Raw genomic sequence first — 11,797 nt, forward strand, 5'->3', positions numbered from 1 at the left:
CATAGTACTTTCTCACTTAATTCTTACTTTCTTGCTTAATACTTAATTATGCATCACTTAACTTGGAATTAAAGCACAAACTTAGAGCATCATTGTTTATATCGTTGGCACTATGACCTGCATCCTGCTTTTCCTGTAGCTGCATCAAAGAGCTGTGTACTTATGTTCTAAATAAATAACACATTACACTCACAAAGCCTTTGGTGGTTTGATGATGGTTATGTAGAGCACTCTGCTCCTAAAGCTCCCGTACAGAATGTGTTCAGTTAAAATCTGTTTCAGTCCTAATATAAGATTTAATTTTCCCCTTTGTTTGTTTGTTTTTTTTCATAAAAAACATCCAGTGACTCCTCTTACAGACATGGGCATTGTTATTGAGGAAGACAGCACTCTCATTAGGATAAAAGATAAAGAATAAGCTAAAAGTGATAATTAAGAACAACATTTTGTGGGTTTGCAGAGGTCCATTAGTCCCCACAGAGGGGCATAGTAGCAAAATGCCCCCACAGAGGGGCCACCAGATCCCCTTACTTGGTGAAAGATTGTCACATGTACTGTCAAATATCCCATCACGATTTATTATCAGTGAGAAAATGACCCAGGTAGTTTACTTTTATCCATTTATGTGAATTCTGTGTTTTGTATTTGGGTTTTTGAAGACCTGGAACATGTCTGCCTGAAAGCTGTTTGGGTTAGCTTGTGTTTCTTAAAAGTGCAAATTAAATAAAAGTGACTTGACATTAAATGATTATTGTTTTCCTGTCCTCTATTTCTATTAAAGTGTTAGTCAGTGGCGCAGCTATATACTTTCTGAGGTGTATGAGGACACATTTTTAGGTGCCCCCCCTCCCCATGTGTGCAGATCACTTATTCATGGACTTATAAAATATAAGACTTCTATGACATAACTTACCGACTGTCTTTAAACAGGGACAGGAGGAGAGGAGGTGAAGGAGCGCAGGGGCGCCTAATCAGTGCCGTAGGTATTTATAGATGTGCCACTGGAAGGGGGATGTTTGGAGTGTGGTCCTACTCCTGAACTTCAGATTAATTATCTCCAGTAAAAGAGTTCTTAATATGGATTCCATATAAAGCACCTGCTTCCTTTCATTTACTCCTCCAGAGCACTGATACCATCAGTGCAGTGTTTGCTCTGAAAGTCAAACTGATTATAAGATTAAGAGCAAACATTTCCAATCTTGTTATCTGGATTCTTTCCAGCCCTTTAGAGAGAATCCCAGAGAAGGTGACAGGACTGTAATTATCGTTCTTTTTTAAGTTTATCAAATCTGAATAAATGAAAGAGACAAACAATATAGAGGCTGTAAAATAATATTTCTATTCAGCTACAGTGTAAGCAACTAAGGGAAGCTTTTAAATACAGTATATAAATAAAAGCTCCACACCTTTAATCATCATAGACACCTTCACTGCAGATTATGCTCAGGACGAGCCACATTTAGGAACTAAATCTTATTTGTTAAAGATTATTTTAGTCATGTTCTGGGCCTTTTGCCCAGTGTTTTATGTTTTGTAGTTCTAGTCTGTCATTTAATTTCTCTATTTGTGTTTCTAGTTTGCTTAAACATCAGGTTCTTTGTTTGTTATAGTTTTCTTTTATAGTTATTGGTATTTAGTTCCTGATTCCCTTCTTGTATTCCCCGTGTTCTTGTGTTTGTGTTTCTGGTGTCTGTGTCTTCCCCGTTTAGTCGTGTTTAGATTCCCTCTGTGTGCCAGCCTCCTTTGTCAAGTCTTCTGTGTTGTGTCGTGTATGTTACATCAGGTCACTTCCTGTTTTATCTTGTCTGTCCCCTGTTCGGTGTGTGTTTAGTATTGCTTCCCATCGTCTCCTTAGTGTAATTCTGTTCATCTGTTCTCCCCGGATGTTTCCACTCTCGTGTGTGTGTGTGTGTGTGTGTGTGTGTGTGTGTGTGTGTGTGTGTGTGTGTGTGTGTGTGTGTGTGTGTGTGTGTGTGTGTGTGTGTGTGTTTCCTTGTTTAAGTAGTTTCCTAGTTTTTTCAGCTTTTTAAACCTGTTCTGATCAGCAACTAAAGCTGAAGTCTAGCTTCTGTCTCCGAGTCCTTACCATACTTTGTCTCATTTTCTTTGGCCTAAAAGAATGAGCTTTACCCTAAAGTAGCCACAACCATACAGCCCTATAATGTTGCTTATACGCTATCACTATTATCTATCACCAGCAGTCTAATACCGCAGATAATAATGAGCTAATACTGCAGCATCAGCACTTTTAAGAACTTCAGATATATAATTATGAAATATATATATTTACTTACTATATAGTTTACTATCCAACAAAACTGAGCACTCCTCTGTGCACGCAGTATAACAAAAATGGCTTTAAAATGTATTCTTTTTTAATTTATGACTGCATGAGAGCGAGCAGGCTGCTCCTTCTGTCCGCTCCCGCCGGCTGTGGGCGGAGTCTGCGGAGCCTCCGCCGGGATTACCGTCCCGGGCTGTTGGACAGCTGTCGACCTCTGGCGTCAAAACTCCGCCGAGAAGGCTGTCCTTTGCAATCTGACACTGCTGCCACGTAGCTCCAACTTCCTGAAGGGCCAGAAGTTTTCCAGGAGCATCTTTGTGTATTATTTCTGCTGTCAGAGGTGAGTCCATTTCTCTTTTCCCAAAAGAAAACATATAAGTTCACAGCGGATTACAGGATCTGCTTTGTCTGTGTCTGTAGCGCCCACTGTGTCAGAGGAATAACGGGTCTGTACTTGTCCACAGAAGAGAGGCTGCTTGGAGTTGTAAACAAGCTGCAACAGAGCTGTTCGTGGATGTAGTCATATTTGAATCATATAGGGCAAATATGGTGGAATGTATGCAACTCTTACAAGTGTTTTATCACTTTATGAGTCCTGAGATTTCAGAAGACAGTATTCCACTTTTTACTTTAATCTGTGTTGGTTTGAAGTTTGAAGCCAAACTGTGCTACAGATGTGGTCTGAGCTCATAGGGGGTCGTTTTGACTGTTGGGTTTTCTCTGTGTAATTGTAGGGTCTTTACCCACAGTACAAAGCACCTTGAGACTGTTTGTTATGAATAAAATTGAATTGAATTGAATGTAAAAGATCTAAACATTTAATTCCAGATGGAATATCAATCATTGATTTAGCAACAATAGTCAGAAATTAATGTTTCTCTGCAGCTCTGTGTTACAATCTTAAGAGCACAGCTGTTATAAAGTAACCGAAGAAAACATTCTTCTTGCAGCTTTCTTGTTTGTTTCAAATATTTAAATATTGAATGCATTGAAAAACTGAAATCAATTGTTGTTTACACAAAACATTTAAACATTTTTAAAGATGTTTCAATTTAAAAAAAAAATCAATGAAAAGTTCCTCTGTTAAGCTAACTTTTTAACAAAGCTAATTTATCCGGTAAAGTAGCTTATTTTTTAGCTGCTGTTTGTAAAATATTAAATTCAGTTATGACCTGTAATCCACTGATTAGCTTTTAGCTGTAGTTTTTTTTTTTTTTTTTTAGTCTGCATTTTATTTGTCTTCATTTTTTAGGAAAACACTGCACACCATATGACAAGTTTTCTGCTAAAAGCTGTTTGAAAATCACCTTGTTTGTGCAAAAATATTATTTTATGCCTGACAGAGTGTCTCATCTTTGGTATTTTTCATAGCTAAAGTTAGCTGCTTTTTTTTTAAACTAAAGAAATGAAAACAAATGATGTATTTTTGAGACAGGCTGAAGCAACGACGTGCCTAAAGACACAATTTATCTTTAGGTTCTTTGTTGTGTGGCTCATCCCTTCAGTTAGATGCCTTTTGTATGCTTGTGAGTACAAGTTGAATGAAGTGCTGAATGAGCCATCCCGTTTCAGTGGCATTTCTCGGTTCCAGTTAAACGTTGAAGTTTGAAGTTTAACAGTGTTCAATATAGAGACTTTTCAAGAGTGCTTTTAACTTCAGCAGTTTGGCGCCTCTCAGTATTTCAGAGGGATGCACCAAATTCTCCACCACCCTGTCAGGATGTTTGGCATCAGAATTAGACTCAACAATCTGACAGGCTAGCTGCTTTCCACACAGTCGTGTTTTGTTTTGTTCTTTTTTAACCGCTGTGTGAGGACTCTCTAATGAACTGATGACAATCAACAAGCATGTTGTCATGGCAGCAGTGCTGCAACAGGCTCTTATGGGATCCCTTTTTGTGTTTTTTTTTTTTTTCAGCAGTTCTTTCTGTGGGTGCCAGCGCAGGAGCACACAGGAAATGGAGGTTGTCCGTGTGATCTTTTTGGTGTTATATATATTCTCCACGTCAAATGTCTTCTGAGCGGTGGATTATTGCCTGACTTAAATGTGCACATAACAGGACAGAAGCAATGAGTAAGTAATTTCTATTGTAAAGCAGTTTACCATTTAAGGTGTTGATTTTTAAAGACAATGCAAATATTGAGTGAAGTGGATTGGCGTTAGTGTGATCTGCCAGTGCAAATACGTACTTCACTGTTGCAGCTGCTGCTATTTCACACTGAAGCCTCTGAAACTACATTCAGAAGATGACAGTTTACAAAAAAGCACAACACCTAAAATCAGTCAAAGGCACAAAGGTGAAAATTAAATGAATGCATCTCCACATAGACACAGGAGACTGCAGTCCAGTAGGTAACACCTTGATCTTTTTCTGCCTCATTTGCATTTCAGTCAATGGACAGTGAACATCAGAGAGCCACTGCTTAATCTGAGATGCACCTGCCAAGCAGGCGTAGTGACAAATGCGCCTCGCTTATTAGGGAACTACGTGCCTCTATGTTAGCCTCCTAAATGCACCTGTTGTTCTGACCTCATCAGCAATAATACATTTGTTGATAATGTCAGAAGGTGCTTCAGAAAATTCCAAACTAACTTGTGACAGAAGGTTTTCAGGTTTGTCCAAATAACGTCATCTAGTATGCACCAAACCAAGTTATTACAAGTTTTAACTTTTACATCACAAAGAATGTGTCCAATTCAGCTTCAAGCAAATGGAGGGAAATCTTACAGCCACAGTTTCTCAGCAGACTACTCTGCTCACAGTCTGCTCACATCCTGCGTTTGTCATCCTCACCCGAGGAACAGCTGCTTTTCTGTTTTTACCTTCATTAACGCACAAACATTGCCGTCATCAAATATGCACTGTTCACATGATCCAACCCCCCCACACTCGTTTTTTTTTCAATGTATTCTCTGTATATCCAAAGCAGTGCTCTGTATTTATTATGCAGAGCACTGTGCTGCTCATTTCTTAAGTTAAATAGCAGGTTTTTCCTATATTTACTCATCTTTAGCTCACAGTGTTTCCACAGCTCATCACTGTCATGTGTACCAACCGTCTGTATAGAAGTACCTTAAATCTACATTCATTTTGATGGCCAGCAGGCGACAAATCCTCTGGTTTTGAGAAAAACTGCCGTGTTGAGTTTATGGGCACAATCATTACACTCACGTATTATTGAATATGTAAAATGGGCCATGATGTACATGGTGCTCCACTTAGTGTCAAAAACAGAGGATAAATCAGTGCATGCTTTAGGAGGCCCTATCTTTGATTGGCAAATCACTACTACTTGAGTGTGCATGTGTGATTCATTCATTCATTAAGATTATTTGGGTGTGTCAGTTAATCTTATTTTATACCTCAAAAAATAAACCATCTGAATGTTTCCTTCCTCCTAGGTTGTCCCATCACCCTGTTGGCCAGTGTGGTGTCTACTCTGGGCGGCCTTGTCTTTGGTTATGAGCTTGGCATCATTTCGGGTGCTTTGCTGCAGCTCAAGGCTGATTTCAGGCTGTCATGCATTCAGCAGGAGGCTGTGGTCAGCTCTTTGTTGATAGGAGCCTTGCTAGCCTCCATCGTTGGCGGCTACTTGATTGACCGTCACGGCTGCAGGAACTCCATCCTCCTCAGCAATGTCCTGATCCTGATGGCCAGCCTGGTCCTGCTCATCAACTCTTTCCTTGCACTGATTGTAGGAAGGATCACAATAGGCTTTGCCATCTGTCTGTCCTCCATGTCCTGCTGCATATTTGTGTCTGAGATGGTAAGTCCAGACCGCAGGGGCTTCCTGGTAACACTGTATGAGGCTGGGATCACTGTGGGCATCCTGTCAGCTTATGCCATGAACTACATCCTGTCTGGCTCTAAAAAAGGGTGGAAGTGGATGTTTGGTCTAGCTGTGGTACCGACATTGGTACAGCTCTTGTCCATCTGGTTTCTCCCTTCCACTGCTAAGGATTCTTACAATCAGAGTCACAGCTTTCAAAATGAAAGAGGATTCATGAGCACCACTGAAGCCCAAGAAGAAGATGAGTCAAAAGTGCGCTCTAGTAAGGACAACAAGAAGGATCAAGACAGCAGCTTGTACCTGTTCAAGCGTGAGGACAACATGAGGACTCGGACTGCCATTGGGCTGGGATTGGTACTCTTCCAGCAGTTCACAGGCCAGCCAAACATTCTGTTTTATGCCTCCACCGTCTTCCATGCAGTGGGATTTCAGAGTAACCCCTCAGCAGTGTTGGCGTCTGTTGGTTTGGGGTTGGTCAAAGTGATCGCTACTCTGATATCCATGGTGTTTTCAGACAGGCTGGGCAGAAGGCCTCTGCTCATTGGCGGCTGCTCTGTCATGGCTCTGTGTCTAATAACCATCGGACTCCTCAGTGGACATTCGCAGGTGAACTCTATGACACCCTGTAATTCTCAGAACATTGACTTCAACACAACACATGCACTTCAATCACCTGCTGGGAATGAGTCTGTTTTTGACATGTCTCTGGTTGGAAGCTACTCACTTTTTAAAAACGCCACACAAGATGAAGATGCAGTATTCAATAAAATCAGTCACATTTCTTTGGAACCTGCTCCAGAATCTTTTCCCAAAGTCCGTGGAAGGGTGGTGAACTGGATCGTTCTCGTGTGCATGATGGCTATTGTCAGTGCATACTCTGTTGGATTTGGACCAAGTGTGTAAATTCACTCAAAACTAGTTTAGAGATTAATTCTGACACCTGGATTTAAAGCTTGAAATCATTTCTGTATATTTGACTAGGATAGCTTTACTGTCAGTACAATAACATTTTTCTGCTGGGTTATTATAACTTCTTATTTTTTGCATCAGTGACATGGCTCGTCCTGAGTGAAATATTTCCAGCTGCCATCAGAGGAAGAGCATTTGCGTTCACCAGCTGCTTCAACTGGGCCGCCAATCTGTTGGTCACCTTCACCTTCTTGAATGTTATTGGTGAGTCTTGGAGTCTAAATAGCACAGTACTGGTAAGCCAGATGTTACTTTCAGTTTAGTGCAAAGAAAATCTCCCCAAAATTATAATAAACTCTAAATCACAATAATCATAATAATAAAATGCTTCCAAAATAAATGTTCATTACATCTGTGCTTTTCATGATATAAAAAAAGCATTTTTATTGAATTGGATAAGTGTGATCATATTACATTATGTGGCGATATACATATTATCTCCAATATAATGTACAAAAGGACAAAGAGTCATGAGCCTGATCTTACCTGTTACTGTTCTATTCCTACTTATTTGACTGTTCTGACAGAATGTTTCACCTCACCCAGAATCAAGGGTGTTTTCACTAAGTCTGATTACATAGAGCTCTTGCTCATGTGAGTAAAACTGTCAGGCACAACCAAACTAAAACAGCAGAAGAGACTGAACAGTCAGACACAAATGTGGGTGGACAGCAGCTGTGCTGGGTTTAAAGAAACAAAAGCAATGCACTGCTGCTTGAATGCAGATATGAAAGGACTTAATAACTGGACAGAGATAAATCTGAAAGTGTGAACTTTGCTTTACTAAGATAGCTATAATAGAGATAATATAATAAAAATGTTTTAATTGACTTGAACCTAAAAGTTCACTGTAAAATGTGATGAGTTGACTTCAGTACTGTGCAAAAGGATGAGTTGCATGAATTTAACTGTATGTCAAAGTAAAAGAGCTCCAGGTAAATGCATTGCCCAACCTTAGTTGAGCAATTTTTATGTTAAACTCAGAATGTCATTATAAATGCAAGACTTTTTTTTTTTTTTTAAGTAAGTCAAGATTATGTGCATAAACACCGGAGTTACAAATGTTTTTGGGCAATGATACACTTTGTGTGCATAGCACGATGGTGTGGTGTTTAGCATTGTTGCCTCACAACTAGAAGGCCTGAGTTCAAATCCACCTTGTCTTTCTGTGTGGAGTTTGCATGTTCTCCCCCATGTCTGAATGGGTTTTCTCCAGGTACTCCAGTTTCTTCCCACAGTCCAAAGACATGCAGTTACTGGGGTTAGGTTAATTGGTCACTCTAAATCGCCCATAGGTGTGAATGTGAGTGCGAATGGTTGGCTCTGTGTTAGCCCTGCAACAGGCTGGCGAGCTGTACTGGGTGTACCCTGCTTCTCGCCCTATGACAGCTGGGATAGACTCCAGCCCTCCTGCAACAGGATAAGTGGAAGAGGATTTAAAATTCACTGTGGTGGTGAACAAAAGCAAAATTACAAAATAAAGTGTCATAATCCAATAGGTTATAGACCCAACTGCGTATCATTGACCCAGAATGCATTGCACACACAAAGAAGTGGCAGCCTGTCTAGGTCTCCAGCCACATGAGGTCTAGCATTGTCCTGCATTAGGAGGAACCCAGGGCCAACCACACCAGCATATGGTCTCACAAGGGGTCTGAGGATCTCATCTCGGTACCTAATGGCAGTCATGCTACCTCTGGCAAGCACATGGAGGGCTGTGTGGCCCTCCAAAGAAATGCCACCCCACACCATTACTGACCCACTGCCAAACCGGTCATGCTGAAGGATGTTACAGGCAGCAGATCGCTCTCCACGGCGTCTCCAGACTCTGTCACTTCTGTCACATGTGCTCAGTGTGAACCTGCTTTCATCTGTGAAGAGCACAGGGCACCAGTGGCTAATTTGCCAATCCTGGTGTTCTCTGGCAAATGCCAAGCGTCCTGCACGGTGTTGGGCTGTGAGCACAACCTCCATCTGCGGACGTTGGGCCCTCATACCATCCTCATGGAGTCAGTTTCTAACAGTTTGTGCAGACACATGCACATTTGTGGCCTGCTGGAGGTCATTTTGCAGGGCTCTGGCAGTGCTCCTCCTGTTCCTCCTTGCACAAAGGCGGAGGTAGCGGTCCTGCTGCTGGGTTGTTGCCCTCCTACGGCCTCCTCCACATCTCCTGGTGTACTGGCCTGTCTCCTGGTAGCGCCTCCAGCCTCTGGACACTACGCTGACAGACACAGCAAACCTTCTTGCCACAGCTCGCATTGGTGTGCCATCCTGGATGAGCTGCACTACCTGAGCCACTTGTGTGGGTTGTAGAGTCCATCTCATGCTACCACGAGTGTGAAAGCACCACCAACATTCAAAAGTGACCAAAACATCAGCCAGAAAGCATAGGTACTGAGAAGTGGTCTGTGGTCCCCACCTGCAGAACCACTCCTTTATTGAGTGTGTCCTGCTAATTGCCAATAATTTCCACCTGTTGTCTATTCCATTTTCACAACAGCATGAGAAATTGTCAATCAGTGTTGCTTCCTAAGTGGACAGTTTGATTTCACACAAGTTTGATTTACTTGGAGTTATATTGTGGTGTTTAAGTGTTCCCATTATTTTTTTGAGCAGTATATATATATATATATATATATATATATATATATATATATATATATATATATATATATATATATATATATGAGAGAGAAGCAGAGACACTTGTGTTTTGATCCCACAGATGTGATCGGTCTGTCAGGCATGTTTCTCGTGTATGGGCTGACTGCTGTGGCAGCCGCAGTGTTCTTCTACGTCATGCTACCAGAGACAAAAGGGAAGACACTGGAGGAAATAGACAAGGAGTTGCGTTTGCACAGGTGTGATCTGCAGTGTGTTCACCTGATCAAATACAAAGTCCTGTGGATTGGAGTGTGAGACACTGACGTTGTTCTTCTTCCATCTCGTTTTGCAGGTTTTACCACCACCAGGAGTGCTGTGGCTTCAGCAGCAGCAGAAATACCTCCCCACAATACCAGAGAGTGCGCTGTCATGTTAGCACCTCAGGATGATTACTCTGATATTTCAATCTCCCCCGATGAGCGTAAGACCTAGCACTCAATGCTGAAATGTCGCTGCAATCAAATTTATTCACTCCTGCCTGACTTGTAATGCCCATCCAGTTTTGGGAAGTTTATACCACTCACTTTCCTTCAGCCATGATTCAGAAGAATCCTGCAAATATAACAAAGGCACAAACAATGTCAGTACTGACTGCAGGATAGTAGACTTTTTAAAAAAGTGATGGCTGTGTCTGGAAAGTCTCACTGTACTAATGCAAGCAAAACTTTCAGCATCATCTTGTTTTATTGAGTGATGTGAGAGTACTGAAGCTGTTTACAGTTCTGGGTCGGCAGGATGTCTGGAGTAAGATTGGAAGGATGTGAAGATTATGGGAACCATGTGACTGGCATTGTGGGTTTTATTTTATTTTGAAACACCAGGGTTACTCCCTTCAAAACAGCAATTTTTTTTTTTACTTTACAATTGGAGACAGCAGCACATTGAACACCCTGCTTTTCCCCATGTTACCCGGCATTGTGCCTGTGGAAGCTGAATCATTGTGTCCGTATCTAGCTCCAGGGAGCTGATCAATTGTGTGCCAGAGATATGAAGCCTGTTAAGGAAGACATTCCATGTGAACCTTCTGTCAAAATGAGAAATAACAATGTACGCAAGTTTGGCAATCACATTCCAAGCAAAGATTTGTTCAGGAATTGTTCCTGGGATGTCTTTGAGGGTGCACTAAGTTCAGATTTAATTCTAACTAAAACTGGCATAGAAAATAATAAGAGTGAGATGGAATGACAGAGCAAGAGAAGACTAATCCCAGTAACACCCCCCCCCAGACTTAAATGATGTCACTTGTATGTGCAGCTGCAGGGCTTGAGTATTTGGGTTCATGAGGGTTCAAAATGGTATGAACATGAATGGTATCACATTCTGTGAGATTAACTCACTGACATCATAGTTTTCTTACTGTTGTAGGCTTAAGAGTATTTCAGTTCTTTGTTAAAGGAACCTATCTGTCCAGCTCATGCTTTATAGAGGGGATGACGCAATTGTCAAGTATTTTTGTCAAAACCATCATTAAGCGCGCAAAAAAAAAAAAAAAAAAAAAAAAGTTCAATTACTTAGGAAACGCATAAAGGGCTCAAAATGTCTGTTAGTATCATGACAGACCACAGCCCTCACAGATTTAGGGGAAATGCACTCCAAAGTGTATGAGTAGGGACACTGGGATTGGGTGGAACTACTGGAAATGATCTGGAGGACCAACAGGTCAGAGGCTGCTCATAGTATCAAGTTTAAGGTTGCAGGATTTGCTTCTAGTCAATTTTTTTGTTTACCACGGCCCCTTTTTGCATTTTTTCCCCCTCTAAATGTAATTCACATCACTGTTTTGCAGGTTAAGGGGGCTGAATGATTGTGAATGCAGCTGTATGTGGTTTCACTGTCAAATAAAATAACTTATACACTGGGCTAAAATGTGTACTATTACTCCAGCATTTAGCATAATTGTTACAAGATTATACTGTAGTGGAAGTTCAGGGATGTCCTGATGAGCTAGCAAAGACATGTACCCTGTAACTTATGCATCTACTTCATCTATTGTTCTTGTGCGCATCACCACGTTCTGGGTTTTTGTCACTACACAACGATCAAGAGGAAACCCTGTAAACTAAAACAGTTAATTAGGTTCACATACAC

At 41.1% G+C, this 11,797-nt stretch overlaps 1 protein-coding gene across 1 annotated transcript; it reads left to right on the plus strand.

Annotated features, from left to right (window-relative positions):
- The first annotated feature begins 2,487 nt into the window (after positions 1 to 2,487).
- On the plus strand, positions 2,488 to 11,563 carry slc2a10 (solute carrier family 2 member 10). Its single transcript, XM_030729629.1, has 6 exons — positions 2,488 to 2,624; positions 4,203 to 4,358; positions 5,688 to 6,971; positions 7,127 to 7,249; positions 9,771 to 9,906; positions 10,002 to 11,563. Exons 2-6 carry the CDS (start codon positions 4,355 to 4,357, stop codon positions 10,096 to 10,098), a joined length of 1,644 nt encoding a protein of 547 aa, XP_030585489.1. The 5' UTR covers positions 2,488 to 2,624; positions 4,203 to 4,354; the 3' UTR covers positions 10,099 to 11,563.
- Positions 11,564 to 11,797: the final 234 nt, after the last annotated feature.

This window comes from Archocentrus centrarchus, chromosome 5 (genome assembly GCF_007364275.1).
Source record: "Archocentrus centrarchus isolate MPI-CPG fArcCen1 chromosome 5, fArcCen1, whole genome shotgun sequence".
NCBI lineage: Eukaryota > Metazoa > Chordata > Actinopteri > Cichliformes > Cichlidae > Archocentrus > Archocentrus centrarchus.

Excerpts from the sequence above, each read along its gene's own strand:
- slc2a10 (XM_030729629.1), top strand. Across the intron at positions 7,250-9,770 it reads CACCTTCTTGAATGTTATTG|ATGTGATCGGTCTGTCAGGC; the intron begins GTGAGTCTTGGA and ends TTGATCCCACAG. Across the intron at positions 9,907-10,001 it reads AAGGAGTTGCGTTTGCACAG|GTTTTACCACCACCAGGAGT; the intron begins GTGTGATCTGCA and ends CTCGTTTTGCAG.